General features: G+C 38.5%; 1 protein-coding gene across 1 annotated transcript in view; it reads right to left on the reverse strand.

The window, feature by feature from the left end:
- LOC106573212 (polypeptide N-acetylgalactosaminyltransferase 18) overlaps positions 1-23,056 on the reverse strand; it is a 97,752-nt gene that overhangs the window by 17,957 nt on the left and 56,739 nt on the right. Inside the window, exon 10 of the mRNA XM_014148041.1 lies at positions 14,320-14,484. Coding sequence (XP_014003516.1) covers positions 14,320-14,484 — 165 coding nt within the window. The remainder of the gene's footprint in view (positions 1-14,319; positions 14,485-23,056) is intronic.

The raw sequence follows: 23,056 nt of genomic DNA on the forward strand, positions 1-23,056 counted from the left end.
CCACCAGACACTGGGAAAAGAATGCACCTTTCAATGACCTAAAACTCAAGGACAATTTTTACTTAAAGCTTCTTTAACTGCAACGAGATCGGTGTACCTATACCAGGATGGTTGATGCTAACGTGCGCTAGTGTGACTAGAATGACGTAAGTAACAGCAAACTTTCCAGGACATAGACATGTCTTATATGGGCAGAAAGTTTAAATTCTTGTTAATCTAACTGCACTGTCCAATTTACAGTAGCTATTACAGTGAAAACATACCATGCTATTGTTTGAGGAGAGTGCACAACAACAAAAACGTATCACGGCAACTGGTTTGATACATTCACCTCTGAAGTTAAATAATGTACTTACATTCAGTAATCTTGCTCTGATTTGTCATCCTGAGGGTCCCAGAGATAAAATGTGACAGTTTTGTTTGATAAAATCCATTTTTATATTCAAATGTAGGAACTGGGTTATACAGTTTGAACTCCTGCTGCCTCTGGCTCCACACCCACCTCGCCCAGCCATCTAGATGTGTGAAAGTTAGTGTATAAGCTAATGATCCATCATGTATGACATTCCTGGGAGTGTGTAAACAAAAATTTTGTATTATCATATAATTTCTGTATGTTCTTTATAGTTATGTACTTGAAAATGTATCAATTGCAGTATTGCAATGTTTCACTGGAACAATCTGAAACTTTGCACACACTGCTGCCATCCAGTGGGCAAAATCTAAATTGCGCCTAAACTGCAATATTATATTATGGCCTTTCTCTTGCGTTTCAAAGATGATGGAACAATTTTTTTGAGAAAATGCAGGTTTTTTTGTTTGTATTATCTTTTACCAGATCTAATGTGTATATTCTCCTACATTAATTTCCACAAACGTCAAAGTGTTTCCTTTCAAATAGTATCAAGAATATGCATATCCTTGCTTCAGGTCCTGAGCTACAGGCAGTTAGATTTGGGTATGTCATTTTAGGCGAAAGTTTAAAAAAGGGTCAGATCCTTAAAAGGTTTTAAAATCTATGACAAGACAAAATGCTTGTCTAGCAATGATCAACAACCAATTTGACAGAGCTTGAAGAATTTTGAAAAATATATTTTTTTAAATTGGCAAATATTGTACAATCCAGGTATGGAAAGCTCTTAAAGAACTTACCCAGAAAGACTCAAAGCTGTAATCACTGTCAAAAGGTGTTTCTAACATGTATGGACACAGGTGTAAATACTTATGTACATGAGATATTTCTGGATTTAATTTTCAATAAATGTGCAAACATTTCTAGACATGTTTTCACTTTGTCATTATTGGGTATTGTGGATGGGTGAGAAAAAAACATGTTGAATTCAGGCTGTAACACAACAAAATGTGAAATAAGTCAAGGGGTATGAATACTTTCTGAAGGCACTGTACATAAAGGCGGCATCATTGGTAGTAGGCCTATGTTGAAATGTTTAAGACATTAAATGTACTATTAGAATAATAAATTAGGCCTACACTGCTAACTAGACCCTATTGATCTAGCAAGGTTTTGAGTTTCCACTGTCTTCAGATGTTGATTAGCCCCAAGTGACAGCTGAACAGAAACAAAACATTTTATTTGCAGGAGGGGAAACTGCATTGATCAAATGATTTGTTTCCAATTATTAACCGGCAGTAGGTACGAGGTAACGCTAGTTGTCTAATATCCCATATTCCTGTGGCTATTCAAGTTTAGTTTATTAATTCGACCATTTAAAAAAAAACAAGCACACATAAAACTTGAAAAAGCCATACATGCACATGAGTAAAATCATTGAGGATAACATAGAATAAAGTCTGGGAATTATTTCCATTGTGGTCCTCTTGAGACAAGATGGCTAGACAAGATCGAACACAGTATTGCAGTGAAATAATAAAAACAAAAACAGAGAAGAAAAACATCTCATCATTCCAGTTACATCATAGGGTTTATTCATATGGGCACAGAGGACATCAAACATATTTTTACTTTATTTTTAAAGCTGCCCAGAGAGGACGTTGTTTTTATGGGCAGAGGCAACTCATTCCATTCTGAGGCTCCAGTATACAAGAAAGTACCTTTCCCAGCATTACTCCAGAACCTGTATAAGCACACATCAGCAACACCTGATCTGGTGCTATGATTGTGTGCATCCCTAACACGAGGAAAGTAATCTGTTAGATATCGGGCGCAGGACCATAAATACTCCTGTAAACCAAACCTAGTCTAATCTGGGACACCCAAGCCTCAACAGGCAGCCAGTTTAGTTTCTGAAACAAGCTCCTGCCTATGTGAGTACGTGAACTCACCTTCAATACTACCCTGATCAGCTTATTCTGGGATATCTGGACCTTCCCCTTCATACGTTTAGATAAGCCCCCAAACCAGAAAGTACTAGCATAGTCAAAATGGCATTGAATGAGGGCAGTAGCTAGCACATTCATGGGGTCCTTATCAAGCAGTTTGGACTTTCTAGCCAAAAACGTAGTCCTGACATTAACCTTCCCTAGCACTTTATTGGCTATGCTCACACCTCCCAAGCTTCCATCAAGGATACATCCCAAGTAGGTAACAGAAGTTTTAGTAGTCAGCACCTCTCCCCTTAACTCCACACTGATTTCAGAGGACCTACTCAATTTAGGTCTGGATCCAAAAATAATTGCTTCAGTTTTCCCTAAGTGCAGAGATAACTTATTATCTCCAAGCCATTTGCTAATGTTAGTAAGCTCTGTGCTAAGTATGCTCCCCAACATAGTTTTACTTTTGTGAGACACCAGAAGTGTAGAGTCATCCGCATAAAGACAAAGACGGCAAGAACAAGCATCTTTCATATGGTTAATATACAATAAAAACAGCAGAGGCCCAAGCACGGTCCCCTGCGGAACGCCACAACTCATTGGTTCTGCCTGAGACAGTGAACCATTAACCTCTACTACTTGCTCCCTTCCTGATAAATAGGACTTTACCCAGCCTAGAGGGATACTGCTTAACCCCATTGCCTCCAGTTTGGAGATTAGGAGACAGTGGTTAACTGTATCAAAGGCCTTCTGTAGGTCAAGCAGTACCATTCCACAGAGATTTCCCTCATCAATCTTTTCCTGATGAAGTCAGTCAAGTAAAGTAGACATGAATCAGTGTAGTAGTTTTTCTAAAACCCGACTGAAAATCATACATCAGACCCTGTTTGTTAACATATTCATGCATTTTCTCATGTACAACTCTCTCCAGGATCTTTGATATTACACAGAGGATAGATACAGGCCTATAATTCCCAGGGTCAAACGTTATCCCCTTAGCTTGTTTCATGTCCCTGGGAAAGGTACCTTGTTCAAGAGAGAGATTAACGATATGTGTAATACAAGGGCCAATTTGCTCAGCAGAATCTATAAGAAACCTGTGGCTTTGGAGCATTTAAGCTCTGCCAGCATACTGACTAGTTTGACTGTTGCTACCTTTGCAAAAGAAAGAGAGTTTGGCTGAACCCCTAACACTACATAATACTTCTGGACTTGGTTGCTTCCATACAAACCAGAACCGGTGGGCAGCTTGCTAACCAGCTTGCTGGCAACATAACAAAATAAAAATAAAAGAGTTGAATTCATTGACAACCTCTACTTTTTCATATACCATCTCCCCCCTGATGTTCAGTCCAATACTGTTTAGTTTGTTTTTGGTAGTACTACCACAGCCTAGTTCCTTAAATGATTTCCAAAGCTTTTTAGGGTCATTTTTGTTCTCAATTATTTTCTCAGCAAAGTAACCCCTCTTAGCTTCATCCATCCTGCTCTGTGCTTCATTTCTGTCCAAGGCAATCAGGCTAGTTTGCTACTTGGTTGATTCCACCTACTATGACATCGTCTTGGTTGGTTATCCCTAGCTTTAAAACTGTTCTTGAGCTGTGTTTATCAGATCATCTGCAGAGATATAGCTCGTCAAAGATTGTATTGGTGTGTATTCTCCCAAAAATGGTTATTCTACGGAAAATGTTATATAAATACCAGAATTCGTATAATACCCTCTAATATTCTGTATGTGCAACTTATGATGGTGTTTTGGTTGCTATAACATTTGGTTTGAAGTGACATTGGGCATGATTATTGAAGCATCCTGCCATGGACCCTACCACTCCCATTGTTTCACTAGTAGCGATGCTAACGTTGGCTAAGTGTTTTCAACTTGAATGTGAAAAGATTGATCCGCTAAAGGTTTCTTAATGAGATACCAAATAAAACAGATTTTAGCATTGAAAGTAGAGTTTTGTTGTGATCATCTTACTAGAATACTATAGTATACTGTTTCTTTGTCTTTTTTCAATGTGTTTTGGTAGGGTTTCTATAAATAACCCAATGATGATCAAGTTGTCATCTGCAAAACATAAGGCAAGTTCACAACGGTTAACCCACAGTTTCCCAAACTCGGTCCTCGGGACCCCAAGGGGTGCATATTTCGTTTTTTGTCCTAGCACTACACAGCTGATTCAAATAATTCAATCTTGATGATTAGTTGATTCATCTGAATCAGCTGTGTAGTGCTAGGGCAAAAATGTGCACCCCTTGGGGTCCCCGGGGACCGAGTTTGGGAAACACTGGGTTAGCCCCTTTTAACAATTGATCAAATGCAAAACAGTCCAATGATTGCATATTGCTGTAAGTATCAAACAAATTACATTAGATTTTCATCTCTAAGCAGTGCATCTCGTAATTTATGCCACTACAAACCATTGTGCCCAGACAGGAACTATTGAACTCCAATACCAGAGGGCCCTTAAATAATTAATTTAATTTGATAATTAATCTCTTCACTCAGATAGGAATGATTTATTGCAGACTGTTTACCCTGCACACATATTTTTACCTTTGTGCAGTGTGCTTAGGAGTGTGCTCTTCCCCTGGTACCAGGGGAGAGCTGGCTGTGAGGCCTATGTGACCCGTGCTCTGATTCTGTAAAGGCACATCAGGGAGCGTTCACACTGTGTATTACCTGCTGCTGGTTTGAAAGTAGAATCAAAACTTCCCCAAAGTCACAAGTGTCAATATTGTCCACACACTGTTTTTAATGAAATAGCGATTTATTTTACATTACAACAGAAAGTGGGAAACTTTTTAGATAGGATTGATCATTTTCAATTCCATGCACTGGATCAGTCACAGAAGGTACCCAATGTTCAAAAATGGAAATGGTGGATGTGTTAGACATTTAATGGGTATTTATTTGGCAGTATTATATCAGTATGAGTTCTCAGCAGAAAGCATTGGATATGAATATAGGTAACAACAACACATTCTTCTAAAAACATCTGTTTTTGAACCGTCTGTGTAGGGTAGACGGAGGCTGGAGCAGCTGTGGTAATAAATTATTATGTATAGCTGAGTATCCTTGCTGACTTGTCTCCAGCTAAGCTGCTCTGGCATGTGAGGCCTGGCTCAGTGTGCTGTAGTATGGACAAGCACTCTAACCTGACAGAAGAGCTCACACTCCGCGTTGCCTGTCCCACCTCCCTAGGGGCATCTTCCTGGTAATATTCACTCCACCCTCCCAACTGAATTAAACATGTGTTTACAGCAAGTGCGCGTCACGCCTCGGTTATTGTGCCTAACATTTCTGTAATTCACGTTTTATTCCGGATTTGAAGTGGTGTTTGTAAAGGGGCAAATCAAATGGACCAATAAAATAAGAAGCTGATAAAAATCGATGTGGGTTCTCATAGATTTACGACGCAACACTTCCCTCGGGGTCAAACACAGTTCAATATTTCAAAAAGATCCCTTATAAATAATTCTCAGCTCCTGACTGTCCGTTTCAGATTAAAATCTCTCTCTCTCCTTCTCTCTCATCATAAAGGACCTCTGGCTTCAAAAACACACACTAAGCTTTCCACTGGATGTTAAAGCAGGAGTCCTTGTGCCCTCCCAAGAGGCAGTCCCACAACTTTTGATCAAACAGCCACCGACAGCATTACTTTAGAATGGTGGTCCACTACTCCACAGTGACAGTTATTCATGGGATTATAGGTTGAATACTAACTAACCACTCTCTGTTCTTCAGTTGCCTTCTGGAAACAAAGCTTGGTAGATAATTATTTGGGTTCCTGGATCCTTTCACAGCATTATAAGGCTGCGTTGAGACAATGACTTATCAATGATCCAAGCCCAGCTCAGTTAATCCTTACCATTATGTCCCTGAGTTGTCATGATGCGTCAACAAATGCACATTATCCCAGGGGCGTTGGTAGACACAATGTAAGTAACCTAATTTATGTCCCTCTAACTGCCCTGAATGCCTCTGCTGATCCTACAGCTATTGTATGCAGTAATCATATGCATATGAGCAAGAGTTATACTGTTAGCACTGAGGCGGTGTGCCCTAGTAGGAAGTCCACTGTGTGCAGCTCACCCTGCACTAACATAAATAACAAGACCATGTCTTTCTGCTAAGCTTCCCAGTAAAGAAATTGAAATAATCAAGCATCCCAGAAAAGTGCTAAAAATAGCCCACGTTAACATATGTAGCTTAAAACCTCTTAAGGATCCGCCCCTTTTTTAAATTCTTGCCTAAAATGACATACCCAAATCTAACTGCCTGTAGCTCAGGACCTGAAGCAAGGATATGCAGTTGACAATAAACACGTGTAGGTTTGTGGAAATGTGAAATTAATGTAGGAGAATATAACACATTAGATATATAAAAAATAACATGCTTTTTTCCCATCAATCCACACCATTAATTTTGCCACTAGTTGGCAGTAGTTATGTGCAAAGTTTTAACTGATCCAATAACCATTAAATATCTTTCAATTTTTCAACTCACAAATGTTCCTAATTTTTATTAATACATTTAATAATTTGCACTTTCCTCAACAATAGCATCATATTCTTCACTTATACTACTGTTTTAGTTAAATAAAAATTTAAGCTTTCTGCCCATATCAATATTTATGTCCTGGGAAATGTTCATTTCACCCTATCTATACATTAGTTACCTTACTGTCTCGGGGGGGGACACCGATTCTGTAGTTAAGAAACAAGGTTCATGAAATCAATAATTTGCTAGTAACCGATGACATTCATATTTGTACGATCTCTGAAACTCACTTAGATAATACCTTTGGTGGTAAAGTGGTAGCAATACAGTGGAACCGCGCACAGAAGACCGACCTAGCCCATGGGGGAGGGGGGGATAGACCACATCCGACGTGATTGGGAGTCCCATAGGGCGGCGCACAATTGGCCCAGTATTTCTCTCCCTCTAAAAACAGAAATAAATGTTTTGGCCTTTATTCAGACTACAAATCGTTTTTTTTTTTAAAACAAAATGACCTCCAAAATATAATTGTATATTATCAAGTTGATGGCACAGTCATATAGCCTGGCACCTATATAAAGTGACTCACTCATTCCTGGCTTTGGATCAAAATAAATAAGTACCAACATTTCTTCTGATAGTCTTTAATAAAATGTTTTGGTTATCCTGACCTGGACACTATGTACAGTATTATAATAGCCCATTATGAGCTATTAGCAGGACAATATACCTTTACCAACACCTCTCTATATTTTGATACTTTGTGGATGGGGCCTCCTCAGTGGCGCAGCTGTCTAAGTCACCGCATCGCAATGCAAAATGCGTTGCTACAGATACCCATGCCGGCCGTCACCCGGAGACCCATGAGGCGGCTTTTGGTTTTAATTTAGAATCCTCCATTCCTCTATATGTAATTATTGGCGGAGAGTAACAACATAGTTTTTGATATACTGTAGGCCTACCGTAGGCGACATGAGTCTCACTAGTGTTGAGTAATGTGCTGCTAAAAGTGGTGTAGGTCTTATTAATTTAAAGAGCATACTGAAGTTAGACGCATTAGCCTACAACTATTTTAGCACTGTTTCGTGCTGCTCTGAGTCAAGCATGGGGACTGGTCTTGATAAATCAATTAGATTTTTATTTTGACTAAATCTCTGTTTGGCTATTGGTTAGACTACAATTATACAATTAGGATGTTGAAATGTTATGCTCTTAGTGTAACCTTTATTTAACTAGGCAAGTCAGTTAAGAACAAATTCTTATTTACAAGGACAGCCTACTCCTTCCTCCCCACCTAGGAATTGAACCCTGGTCTCCCGCGTGCCACGGGGATTCTTTAGCTAAATTGCCAAGTACTGTAGCCTACCCCCGACCCTCACATTGCACAGTGCCATATTTTCCTTTCCATCCTAACAGAAACCCAGAGGGTTTTTCATTTTTCTTGGAATAGAAACACCATAATATTAATCAAATTAATTAAGCAAAATTTCTTAAAATCCGTCCAATATAATATGTTCTTACATTTTTATTTTTTGTATTCTCTTGTACAGCCACTATTGAAGGCTATTAAATGCTTCTCAAAGATGCCCCTGGTGGTCAAACTAGCATTAATGGCACCAGTGGTTCACACTTAAATAACATGTCATAGAATTCTGCGGCACCATGCAAGCTGCGCCGCAGTACGCTGCAACTTTTAAAAGGACCAACCAATGTACATGGTTATAACAGAAAAGACATAAATGCCAATGGTGGAGGTGTTCCTGTAAAGCTTAGAGATGGCTACAGCTTTATCTGCCTCATCTAAAGCCCATTATTGACAGAAGCTGCTATAGACCACCAAGTGCTAACAGTCAGTATCTGGATAACATGTGTGAAATGCTTGATAATGTATGTGATATCAACAGACCGGTATATTTTCTGGGCGATTTAGATATTGACTGGCTTTCATCAAGCTGCCCACTCAAGAAAATGCTTCAAAATGTAACCAGTGCCTGCAACCTGGCTCAGGTTATCACTCAACCTACCAGGGTATTTACAAAGAGCACAGGAATGAAACCATATATATGTATTAATGCTGCAGAAATTTGGTTGAAAGCAGTATCAAAATCCATCGGATATACACTGCTCAAAAAAATAAAGGGAACACTAAAATAACACATCCTAGATCTGAATGAATGAAATAATCTTAATAAATACTTTTTTCTTTACATAGTTGAATGTGCTGACAACAAAATCACACAAAAATAAATCAATGGAAATCCAATTTATCAACCCATGGAGGTCTGGATTTGGAGTCACACTCAAAATTAAAGTGGAAAACCACACTACAGGCTGATCCAACTTTGATGTAATGTCATTAAAACAAGTCAAAATGAGGCTCAGTAGTGTGTGTGGCCTCCACATGCCTGTATGACCTCCCTACAACCCCTGGGCATGCTCCTGATGAGGTGGCGGATGGTCTCCTGAGGGATCTCCTCCCAGACCTGGACTAAAGCACCCGCCAACTCCTGGACAGTCTGTGGTGCAACGTGGCGTTGGTGGATGGAGCGAGTCATGATGTCCCAGATGTGCTTAATTGGATTCAGGTCTGGGGAAAGGGCGGGCCAGTCCATGGCATCAATGCCTTCCTCTTGCAGGAACTGCTGACACACTCCAGCCACATGAGGTCTAGCATTGTCTTGCATTAGGAGAAACCCAGGGTAGGTTGAGTGAATGACTGTAAAAAAATAAAATGACTAAAAACTTACAACCCTGTGGATTGATGAGGAATTTAAATATGGTATGGTTGACAGTTTGATTTCACAGAAGTGTGATTGACTTGGAGTTACATTGTGTTGTTTAAGTGTTCCTTTTATTTTTTTGAGCAGTGTAGTAGACTTATCTAGGAAACCAAAGTTCCAAAGGCTGGGCCTTTTATCATGTATAAGAGGTCATACAAGAAGTTCTGTAGTGATTCCTACAGCATGTTGTTGATGTACTTATGAAATTGCTTATTCCAGTTACTAATAAACATGCACCCATTAACAAAATGACTGTAAAAACTTACCATATGTAAATTCCTCATCAATCCACAGGGTTGTATGGTTGAGAGGGATGAGGCAAAAGGAATGGCAAATAAGTCTGGCTGCAGACCTAGTGGTTAGAGCGCTGGACTAGTAACCGAAAGGTTGGAATCCCCGAGCTGACAAGGTAAAAAAAAAAAATATCTGTCTTTCTGCCCCTGAACAAGCCAGTTAACCCACTGTTCCTAGGCCCGTCATTGAAAATAAGAATTTGTTCTTAACTGACTTGCCTAGTTAAATAAAGGTAAAAAATATTAAAAAATTATGCCCAGCATAAGACTTTTTCTAATCATAGTTGCACACCTCATGTAGCCTAGCCCATAAGGTCTATATGTTTTAATAAGTTTTGTATCACAACTAAAGTGGCCAAATATCTTCCTAAAATTAAGCAGAATCCGCTTTACAAGGGTGTAGATCCTAACTGGCATACATGAGCATCCCGTGAGTTTTAAGTTTGGGGAAGATCATTTTCACCATAAAAATGCACCGTTATAATAAAAGCATTACATGCATAATCGCATTTGTCATCACTTTTGATAATGGTGTTTTCCGCTAATGGAACATTCGAGCTTACAGCCTACTGCCATGTGCGCATTGCTGCACTTATGTGAAGAAATAGCCTACTAGATGATCAACATTTAAAGCTAAACGTTCTCATCTGTTGTGTCATCTACATCGCGTACATTTCTGGGGGGGATGCTAGTGGTTGCATTATTTTGAGATCTTTTGCATCCCACAACTGTCCCAGTCTATGTTTGGAATATTTATTTTATCACATAGAATATATCAACTTTTGTACTATGGCGGATAGTAGATTGACATAGGCTAGTGCTTTTGCTGTTCGTTAGGCCTACTCATTTTGTTGGCTGAGGAAAAGTAAATTACAGTTCTTCTAACAGCTTCAATATGCACCTTGGAATTGGCTAAGGACGCACGCAGTTGCATCCCTGATGTGTCTGTCAGGTTGCTCAAAGTTAAATATTGCACCTTCAAATATTTCTATAAAGTTTAATGACGCTTTTTTCTTTTCAAGTCCTCCTACTGTATTAATCATTTATCCAGATGTTCCTACCACGATAACGCGTTACTCATTTGACTGTCTTTGAATGTAAACTTTCCTCTCACTATTAAAAATGAGGGGCCCTTATTTGAACCTTGAAGTACACCTAATGGTGATGCTCTCAACATTACAAAAGGCCAAAGAAGTACATTTTCAGTGTGATCATGAGGGTGACATTAGGCCTAATTAGAGTGAGATGTAATGCCAGCGTATGCAGTGGAGAACAGGAAGAATCGTTAGGCGATGTTCATTTTTCTCCGCCTAACGTGTTTAAATGAGACCGGGTTCAATGACCTACGATGGCTTTTCATATGGCGCTGACGCTTTTTGGCAACACTCCGTAATGAGAATCAAGGCCACTTGAATGCAGGCCGGTGAACCACACTTTTAACCCATTAACAGGCCAATCTCTTCACATCTGCTCCTCTTGAAATGCTCAACAGCCCAATGCAGTGTCTTATTAGCCTGGTTCATCTACCACATTTGTAACTTTGCTAGTGACGAGTGTTGGAGGTAACACGTTACAAAGTAACGCTTTACAGTAGTATTACTTTTTGCTCTAACAAGTAATATAGAGTACTGTTCCAATTTGAGTAATAGTATTACAGTTACTGATCAAAGATATGTCGTCATTATTTAATTACTTTTGTTTTCATTCCCTTCCTAATCTAACTAAAGTTATTGATCCAAATAAATATTTGTGCTGGGTTGACGGTAGCTGAAGGGTGGTACTAAAAACAAATAAACACAAATAAAATAAAAAGATTACCATGGTAAAATATACGGTGTCCGTGAAATTTATATAGCATGTACATGCCTTATTCTAAAATGGATTAAATAAATACAAATTCTCAGAAACTGAGACTGCAACTCTTTGTTAAGGGTTTCAGTGACTTCATTGGCTGTGGTTGCTGATGCGTATATGGTTGAATCATCAGCATATATGGACACACATGCTTTGTTTAACGCCAGTGGCAGGTCATTGGTAAAAATAGAAAAGAATAGAGGGCCTAGAGAGCTGCCATGCGGTACACTACACTTTACATGTGTGACATTAGAGATGCTTCCATTAAAGAAAACCCTTTGAGTTCTATTAGATACTGTAGATAGCTCTGAATCCACGATATGGCATAGGTTGAAAAGCCATAACACATGTTTTCTCAACAACAGGTTATGGTCAATAATATCAAAGGCTGCACTGAAATCTAATAGTACAGCTCCCCCAATCTTCTTATTATCAATTTCTTTCAACCAACAGTTTCCTAAGAGCTGGCAGTCTGCTGTTAGAACCATTAAAGGCTGCTTACCACTCTTGGGTAGCAGAATTACTTTGGCTTCCCTCCAGGCCTGAGGACAAAGACTTTCCTCTGTGCTCAGATTTAAAATATGACAGATAGGAGTGGCTAGAGAGTCAGCTACCATCCTCAGTAGCTTTCCATCTAAGTTATCAATGCCAGGAAGTTTGTTATTATTGATCATTAACAATAATTTTTGCATCTCTCCCACACTAACTTTACAAAATTCAAACTTGCACTGCTTTTCTTTCATTATTTGTTTTTTTACACATTAACATAATTGCTCAGTGTTTGTCGTGGGCATTTCCTGCCTAAGTTTGCCCACTTTGCCAATGAAATAATCATACAAATAATTGCCAAAAAGAAATGGTTTTGTGATGAATAAGCCATCGATTTCAATGAAAGATGGAGTTGAATGTCTTTCTGCCCATAATTTAATTTAAAGTATTCCAAAGTATTTTTTCCATCATTCTTAATATCATTGATCTTGGCTTCATAATAAAGTTTCTTCCTCTTTTTGTTGAGTTTAGTCACATACCTTCTCAATTTGCAGTAAGTAAGCCAGTCAGATGTGCAGCCAGACTTATTAGCCACTCTTTTTGCACCATCTTTTTCAACCATACAGTTTTTCAATTCCTCAATCCACGGAGCCTTAACAGTTCTAACAGTCAGTTTCTTATTGATCATCCTTGACATGTTTCTACAACTTGATTGGAATCCACCTGTGGTAAATTCAATTGACATTATTTGGAAAGGCAAGCACCTGTCTATATAAGGTCCCTCACTTAACAGTGCATGTCAGAGCAAAAACCAAGCCATGAGGTCTTTGGAATTGTCTGTAGTGCTACGAGACAGGATTGTGTCAAGGCACAGATCTGGGGAAGGGTACCAAAACATTTCTGCAGCATTGAAGGTCCCAAAGAACACAGTGGCCTCCATCATTCTTCAAAAATGGAAGAAGTTTGGAACCACCAACATTTTTCTTAGAACTGGTCGCCTGGCCAAACTGAGCAATAGGAGAAGGGCCTTGGTCAGCGAGGTGACCAAGAATCCGCTGGCCACTCTGACAGAGCTCTAAAGTTCCTCTGTGGAGAGTGGAGAACCTTCCAGACGGACAACCATCTCTGCAGCACTCCACCAATCAGGCCCTTATGGTAGTGGCCAGACAGAAGCCACTCCTCAGTAAAAAGGCACATGACAGCCAGCTTGGAGTTTGCCAAAAGGCACCTAAAGACTCAGACCATGAGAAACAAGATTCTCTGGTCTGATGAAACCAAGATTGAACTCTGGCCTGAATGCCAAGCGTCACGTCTGGAGGAAACCTAGCACCATCCCTACAGGGAAGCATGGTGGTGGCAGCATCATGCTGTGGGATGTTTTTCAGTGGCAAGGACTGGGAGACTAGTCAGAATCGAGGGAAAGATGAATAGAGCTAAGTACAGAGAGATACGTGATGAAAACCTGCTCCAGAGCGCTCAGGACCTCAGACTGGGGGTGAAGGTTCACCTTCCAACAGGACATCGACCATAAGCACACAGACAAGACAACGCAGGAGTGGCTTCGGGACATGTCTCTGAATATCCTTGAGCGGCCCAGCCAGAGCTCGGACTTGAACCCGATCGAACATCTCTGGAGAGACCTGAAAAAAGCTGCTCAGTGACACTCCCCATCCAACCTGACAGAGCTTAAGAGGATCTGCAGAGAAGAATGGGAGAAACTCCAAATACAGGTGTGCCAAGCTTGTAGCGTCATACCCAAGAAGACTTGATGCTGTAATCGCTGCCATAGGTGCTTCAACAAAGTAATGAGTAAAGGGTCTGAATACTTATGTAAATGTGATATTTCCATTTTAATTTTAATCAATTTGCAATAAATTCTTAAAACCTGTTTTGCTTTGTCATTATGAGGTATTGTGTGTAGATTGATGAGGGGGAAAAAACTATTTCATAAATTTTACAATAAGGCTGTAAAGTAACAAAATGTGGAAATACTTGTGAATACTTTCCGAAGGCAGTGTATAAACGAAGTAGAAGCATAAGTATCATTGTCCATTAGTTTAATCCATTTAGGATAGGAATGGTAGGAGAAGACAGGAGTAGCCTTTACCTGAGTAAACAGCCAGGCGAGCTTCATGCGCTTGGCTGTGGCATAGCTGCACTCCAGGAGCCGCGGCCGGTTGTTCACATCCACCAGGCACTTGTTGTCATCGTCATCGATGGTGGGGCTCAGGACCCCCAGGTGAAGCTGATGTGAGTTTGTGTAGTACACGTTCTGGAGAAGGAAAATACAAAAAGGACAAGTACCAGATGAGTGTCAAGCAAACAGAATGGAACAAGGAACAGAAATGGCATCTGAATGGAGGCACTGAAGCCAAGCATCAGGGAGGTAATTGGGTGGGATTATGTTTGTCTATCACAAACAAGACATTTAGAGAAGCAATTATCCAAATGTAAAGCAATGTTTGAGCCTTTAATCTGTGATCTCGTATCCTGGAAGCGTATAGCTGACGTGGGATACGGTGATAAGTGGTTATTAAACAGGAGTCTGTCTATAGATAGACATTCCATTCCAACAGAAGGCTTAAATGGTGTTTCCTCACCATTCAGAGCTGGTGACAGAATCTCATTAGTCTGAATCCCTGTGAAGAGAGGACTCTGTCCTGCGTTACCTGCCAGGTCCTTTGATAGGTCCTAATGGTGTTTATTGTAATAAAGCCACAGCTTGAAGTGTTTACACACTTTACAAAAACCATTGTAATTCAAAACAGCAAGTAGTAATAAGATACTCATAAAAATACATACATTCAATGATGAACATTTTTCCTATACAAATAGTGGTTTCACTATACAATAAGTGTCCCTAATATTATCTAATTACATCAGTACAGTAAAATTACAATGTAGGTACTGCACATGTTGGTACATAGCAAACCTGTTATTTCTGTACAACGGTTTGTGGCATGCACTCATTCAAGGATTTACAAATTCATTCATAATTATGATATACTGGGTGAGAGGAGGTTTAGCCACAATTAAATATAGTTTGCTGTGCAATCTAATGCACAAAAATGATAAATACCATTCAAAATCGTCGCTGACCATGACAGTAGCCATCTCTTTCACACAGCCAGCCACATTAAAACGCTTTCCGATAAGAAAGAGGAATCTAGTGGAGTGATTATTTACAGAGGCTTAATTGTAGTGGGACATCCTAATTGCTGGTGTTTGGCAGCACCACCTGTTCTAACAGTGAAGAGGAGGTGGCAGGACAGAGACAACAGCTGTGCTGAATAAAATAGCCATGTTGTCTGCATATGTGATGAAGAGGTTTCTCAGTGTGGGCTGAGCAATGAGGTTAACTCTAGCAGCTGGGATGGGGAGTGAAGCGAGAGAGAGGACATCACTATAGTTAGCAACATGGCTCAGAAATACAGATATGCATCTGTTTGTCACAGAGACCTTTAAAGTAGTAGCCAGCTTATCTTCATCATGTGTTGTTCCTTCTCTCTTTCTAGAAGCAATCAGTTACAAGGCAAAAATACAGATTGAGGACATCAATCAAACTGAGGACAGAGAAATATATGTGGACCAGACAGGTCAAGGCTTATTTTTTTTTATTATGAACACAACAAATACAAAAAAAAAACAGAAATATACAAACAAGAGTACAAAACCTAACAGACAGGGGTATTACATATCAAGATTCATTTTCAATTTGTTAAATACTTTTATGGTGCGTATTGCTTTTACATTTACTGATCATTTCAAAATAATATTTCAATTCCATCTTAAATCATGTGAAAAGGGGTTTGTTCTCTGCCCACTTCATTTTATGGACAAAGAATCTTCCATGAAAGATAAACAAATTAACATTGAAAAGTTAAATCAGGGTCCATATCATTTGGTTCAAAATAAAACATAATATCAGCGTCTTTCAAATTAACATTAATAGTTGTTTCTTTTTAAAATAAAATCTTCTAACTCACACCAAAATCTTCTGACATAAGAGCAGTCCCAAAATAAATGGTCAAGAGTCTCTGGGTCACAATCACAAAATACACATTTGTTATCAATAGCTATTTTAAATCTGTGTATAATAAAGGTAGAGGGTATAATAACAGGGTAGATTCCATTAATGAGTTTGTATGATACTTCTTTCACCTTATTAGATATACAATATTTACCAGATAACAATGAAACTTTGTTCCAGTTCACTTGTCCTAGGGCTGTATTCCAGTACATTTTAGCAGAGGGAATAGTAACATATTGGCATAGTTTCCTTATATACATGTTATTACATTTATAGTTTAAAATGTCAATTCCTTCTAATTGTATTGAGGCTACAAAATCCTCAACAGTTGCACTTGGGAGTATTGTTATATTCTCCTAAAAGAAGAATAGCACCTTTAGGGACAGCTCTAACAACAATGTGATACTCCTCAGGAGTGAATGTAACATTGTGTGTTCTAATAAATTCTGAATAATCATATAGTTGTCCATCATTGTTCGGTAATTGTTTAACCCAAATAATGTTGTTGTCAAACCAGTTCTGGAAAAACAAAGACTTGTTTTTGTATTTTATGTCTTCATTATTCCAGATTGTATACCTATGAGGGGAAAAATTGTGTTTGTACATGAGGTTCCAAGTTAGAAGTAATTGTTTATGAAAGTTAGCACGCATAATAGGGATTTTACCCATATCAAAGTTGCATTTGAGTAAGAATTCTAGACCACCAATTTGTTGGAATATTAAATTAGGGATGATATTCCAGATGCAATCCTTATTTCTTAAATAGTTTTGCATCCATTTAATTTTAAATATTATATTAGAGGTTTTAAAATCCAGAGCATTCAACCCTCCCTCACTTTGGGTGCTACATATTACCGCTTTTCTTAAATAATGTGGTTTATTCCTCCATATGAAGTTAAACAATTTCGTATCAACCATTTTAGTTACTGACAGAGGAACATCCAAGGCAAGGGAGGTATAAACTAATCAGGACAGACCTTCAGATTTTGATAAAAGTACACGTCCAGATAAAGATCTCTTAATAACCAGGAGTTAAATCTCTTTCCAATGTTCTCTACAATAGGAGAGAAATTTAAGTTGGCCCTTTCTTTCTGATCTTTGCTAACTGTAATACCAAGATATGTGATCACATCTTTTACAGGGATATTACATACTGAGTTTAAGTCACATCTTTTCAACGCAAATAATTCACATTTCCTAATATTCAGAGATAAACCTGATACATGTGTGAAGGCATTAATACACTCAATAATTTTCTTGACTTCATTATGATCTTTCAAAAAAATTGTGGTGTCGTTTGCCAATTGTGAACATTTTATCTCTTTGTCTTGTATCTGAATACGCCTAAAACTATCCTTATTTATATGAAGTGCCATAACTTGTGTGACCAATAAAAATAAGAAAGGAGAAATTGGGCATCCTTGTTTAATTCCACGTCAAATCTTTGTGAAGTTCCATGGGATAATTTAACAGAGCTGTTACTATTATTGTAAAGTGTCTTAATTACATTTGGAAAATATTGACCAAAACCCCCAAAAAATCGAAGCGTCTCAAAAAGAAAATAATGTTCAACTGTATCAAATGCCTAGTAAAAGTCTACAAATAAAATAAAGCTATATTCCATAATGTGCTCATTGTAGTCTATCAAGTCCAATACTAGTCGAATATTATTACATATATGTCTGCCCTTCATCAAACCTGTTAGGGACAGACGTTCCGCTAGCGGAACGCCTCACCAATATCCAATAGTACATTACATTCATTAAGTCATTTAGCAGACACTCTTATCCAGAGCGACTTACAAATTGGTGCATTCACCTTATGATATCCAGTGGAAAAACCACTTTACAATAGTGCATCTAAATCTTTTAAGGGGGGGGGGGGGTTAGAAGGATTACTTTATCCTATCCTAGGTATTAGTATAGTATAGCGTGGCGCGAAATACAAACACCTAAAAAATGCTATAACTTCAATTTCTCAAACATATGACTATTTTACACAATTTTAAAGATAAGACTCTCGTTAATCTAACCACACTGTCCGATTTCAAAAAGGCTTCACAGCGAAAGCAAAACATTAGATTGTCAGGAGAGTACCCTCCCAAAAATAATCACACAGCCATTTTCAAAGCAAGCATATATGTCACAAAAACAAAAACCACAGCTAAATGCAGCACTAACCTTTGATGATCTTCATCAGATGACACTCCTAAGACATTATGTTATACAATACAAGCATGTTTTGTTCAATCAAGTTCATATTTATATCAAAAAACAGCTTTTTACATTAGCATGTGATGCTCAGAACTAGCATACCCACCGCAAAGTTCCAGTGAATTTACTAAATTACTCACGATAAACGTTGACAAAAAACATAAATTATTTTAAGAATTATAGATACAGAACTCCTTTATGCAATCGCGGTGTCCGATTTTAAAATAGCTTTTCGGTGAAAGCACATTTTGCAATATTCTGAGTACATAGCCCGGCCATCACGGCTAGCTATTTAGACACCCACCAAGTTTGGCACTCACCAAACTCAGATTTACTATAAGAAAAATTGGATTACCTTTGCTGTTCTTCGTCAGAATGCACTCCCAGGACTTCTACTTCAATAACAAATGTTGTTTTGGTTCGAAATAATCCATAGTTATATTGAAATAGCTCCGTTTTGTTCGTGTGTTCAGGTAACTATCCGAAGGGTGACGCGCTGGCGCGTTTCGTGACAAAAAATGTCAAAATATTCCATTACCGTACTTCGAAGCATGTCAAATGCTGTTTAAAATAAATTTTTATGCGATTTTTCTCCTAAAATAGCGATAATATTCCAACCGGGAGACGTTGTATTCGTTCAAACAGTGAAAGAAAAAAATGGAGTGCCATTGTCCTCAGAAGGACCACTCACAAAAACCCCTGCTGTTTTTCGCCCAGAGACTGCAGAGCTATCATTCAACTTTCTGGCGCCTTCCTAGAGCCAATGGAAGCCTTAGAAAATGTCACGTTACAGCAGAGATGCTGTATTTTTGATAGAGAGGCTACAGAAGGACAAGAAATGGTCAGACAGGGCACTTCCTGTATAGAATCTTCTCAGGTTTTGGCCTGCCATATGAGTTCTGTTATACTCACAGACACCATTCAAACAGTTTTAGAAACTGTATTGTTTTCTATCCAAATCTACTAATTATATGCATATTCTAGTTTCTGGGCAGGAGTAGTAACCAGATTAAATCGGGTACGTTTTTTATCCGGCCGTGAAAATACTGCCCCCTATCCCTAACTTAAACCAGACTGGGTATCGTCAATGATTTGGTCAAGACCTTTTTTAAGTCTTTCTGCAAAGATGGATGCAAGTATCTTTCCATTATTGTTCATTAATGTGATTGGTCTCCAATTTTCTAACACCATAGAATCTTTGTTTGGCTTAGGTATTACAGAAATTAGGCCCTGTGTCATAGAAACAGGCAGGACCCCTAAATCAATTGCCTCCTTAAAAACATGAAGTATAAATTCAATAATATCCTCCTGAAAATATTCATAGAATTCACTGATAATGCCATCATTCCCTGGAGATTTGTTCTCTTTTAACTTGCTGATACATTTTTTTATTTCATTAATAGAAATAATTTAATCACAAGACTTTTGGAAGTCTTCATCTATGAATTTTGCACAGTCCTTGACAGAGTCTAGAAAGGCAGATATTTCACTAGTAGGACAGGCATTATTGGTATAAAAGGTTACCATAGAATTCCAAAACATATTTTGAAATATCTTTGGGGTTTTCATTTTCTTTGCCATCTATATTGAGCTTATGAATAGATGTAAATTCAGAATTCTTTCTTTCTAAATTGTAAAAGTATTTTGTATTTTTTTCCACCTTCCTCCAACCATCTCCTTCTTGATCTTACAAATGCCCCTTTTGCTCTCTCTTCATACATTCGGTCCATTTCTAGTTGTAAAGAGAATAACTGACCCTTTCCTTCTTCATCAAGGTCCTCCATAGAGATTAGAGAAAGTATTTCCTTAACAAGTTCAGCAAGTCTTTACCTCTCTTCATGGCTGTTTGTCTTATTTCATACTTCATTAATTGCCAATATTTCCTATAAGACTTAAATAGTTGGGCTTTCCTCCAATTGTCTTGTATAATATCTTTGGCTTCCATCTTGAAATTATCATCTTCCAATAACTCTGATTCGGTTTAACTTCAGATCCATTCATATTTAAAGTTAAGAATATAACTTTATGATCAGTAAGAATTGATGGTTCAATTGATATCTTGACTACAGAATTATCTAATGAATTAGAAATCAACCAGAAGTCAATTCTTGACTGTCTGGACATGTCCTTGTTATTCCAAGTGAATTCCTTTTTATCAGGATATTTAGATCTCCAAATATCGACTAATCCAAGACCAAGACATAGGTTATTAAACTCAGGATTAACTATGCAGGATCTGTTAGGAGGGGGATATCTGTCAATCATCACATTAGATACAGAATTAAAATCTCCACCTAATATAATTTTGATATCCTGAAATACACCTATAACTCTATTAATTTCTTCTTCAAATTCTTGAAATAATATCCTGTTGTTTGGTTTGTTGTTGAATGCATAAATATTCCCTAATAAAAACATTTCACTGTTTAAATTCACTGTTAAAATTAACCAACGTCCAGAGTGGTGAGTCTTACTACTGATGACCTTCCCTTTAAATGCAGCTCTTAAAACTGCTACACCTGCAGAGTGGTGAGTCTTACTACTGATGACCTTCCTTTAATACCTACACCTGCAGAGTGGTTGTTGCCATATGATAACCAGATATCGTTACCCCATTGATTTTTCCAAAAAGATAGATCGGAAGAACAAGCATGAGTCTCTTGTAAAAAGTAAAAGTCTGCATTAAACAGTTTGCAATACAGGAAAATAGCCTTACGCTTGAGTAAATTACGAATACCCCTGACATTAATTGAACAAAGAGATAAAGACAAACTTCAATCAACAACCTTGTTATGCTAATATAAGCTTTTCCTAAGGATATGTAACTCAAAAGGATTCCCATCCCATAATTAACCCCTCCAACAACAAAAAATATTGGTCATAAAATTGCCAAAGTATTGTTATTCCCACAAGGGGAGACATTGTGTATACTTTACAATAAGCAGTTATTCACCTATAGTTAGTGTTTAGTTTACCAGTTCTCAGGTCAGCCTTTTGTCATTCAAGTGTTTGTGTACATTTTTATAATAAAAGGCTGCTTTTCACCTGGTAATCAGTTTTTTGGCCTGACAGTTCTGTCCGAGTTAGACTGATTTGGCCGCATTTCTTTCCCATCGATGATCACTCTTGCACCGACAAAAAAATGCAGTTTTCCCTGCCTTTCGAGCTGCAGCCACTATCGGCCACAGTTTCTCTCTTGTCACTTTGTCTGCTGAGGTCAGATCCTCCGTGAACCTCAATTCTTGTTTGATGAGGAATTCACAATTCTTTGCTCGCCTCCAAAGAAGATCCCGTGTAGATCTGTTGGTGAACCAGATGATGGTTGTCCTCGGTCTCTTGTCTTGATCCTTAAGTCTTCCCAAACGATGGACGATGTCTATATTTTCCTGAAGTTTGGCTTTTGATTTGGGAATGACAGCTCTACAAATGTCAACAACTCTGCATTTGATGTCCTCACCTGCTTGTTCTGGAATTCCATGGAACCTCAGGTTCTACCTGCGCTGGTATCTCTGCCTCATTCTCCTTTTGCTCGAGTTCAGCCACCTTTTCATTTTCCTGGCAGATAAAAGTGACATGAAGAAAGTGGAAGTTGAGAGTTTTCACTTCTCCAAAGATAAAGTCAACAGATTTTTAATGGCCTCAATATTCATCGTATTCTCCATAACCATGACCTCCAAGCCATTTGCCCTTTCATCTATCTTTGCTGTCAAAAGCATTACAATATTGTTTTGCATCTCAAGAAGTGACATACCCTCTTGGCCTCTCATCTTTCCCCCTGGGGCTTGACTGGAGTTCCGGGGTCGTAAGGTAAAGGCCTGAGCTGGGGACTGGAGGGGCGCAAGATGTGAGCATTGTTGTCCGTGCTCACCGCATTTGTCACCCATTGCAGTATTTCCCCCCACAGTTACATTCTGAAGAGGAGTACCCAAAATCATACTATCTTTTGTGGTTAATTGTCCATCTGACGATCTCTCCATTTCTTTCCTTTTGGTTCTGGTCGTGGCAGTTTCCATGTACGTTCGACAAGGTAGTTTATGAGCTAGCTAGCTTATCAGGCTATCTAGTGTTGTCGCAAACTTTATTTTAGAGGTGAATAACTTGCAGAAAGTAATCAATTACTTTGGTAAATAAACTAAACCATATTCATACAGGGTTTTATGACCGTAGAAATAATCCAATGGTCATAATTGGGTAAGGAAATCCAATAATTCCTTCAGCTACCAAAACAAATTATCTGCACTGACCGCCATCTTGCGCGCCATTCCAGGTCAAGGCTTCTTGCATGCATGGCTTTGAGATGTAAGTTGGGTTGTTTGGATGAACCAATTGCTGGGTTGCAGGCATTGGGTCAATAGTTGTGTTGTTTTCTGTAAATACATCAAGGTTGGGTTGTTGGTGCTGGGTTATTAAGGTTGGGCTATGGATATTTGACCCAGCCAGTGGGTTAATTCTCCTGCCACAAGGGCATGAAGTCCACCAGAATACTTAGTATTCTAGTTCTAATGCGATTCAGTGACTGACGAGTGGAAACCGGCAATAGTTATTTCAACAGACTAAGGGTGTTTTGGCTGAATGAAATCTGTGAAAACGGTATGCAACAA

Source organism: Salmo salar, chromosome ssa16 (assembly GCF_905237065.1).
Source record: "Salmo salar chromosome ssa16, Ssal_v3.1, whole genome shotgun sequence".
Taxonomy (NCBI): Eukaryota; Metazoa; Chordata; class Actinopteri; order Salmoniformes; family Salmonidae; genus Salmo; species Salmo salar.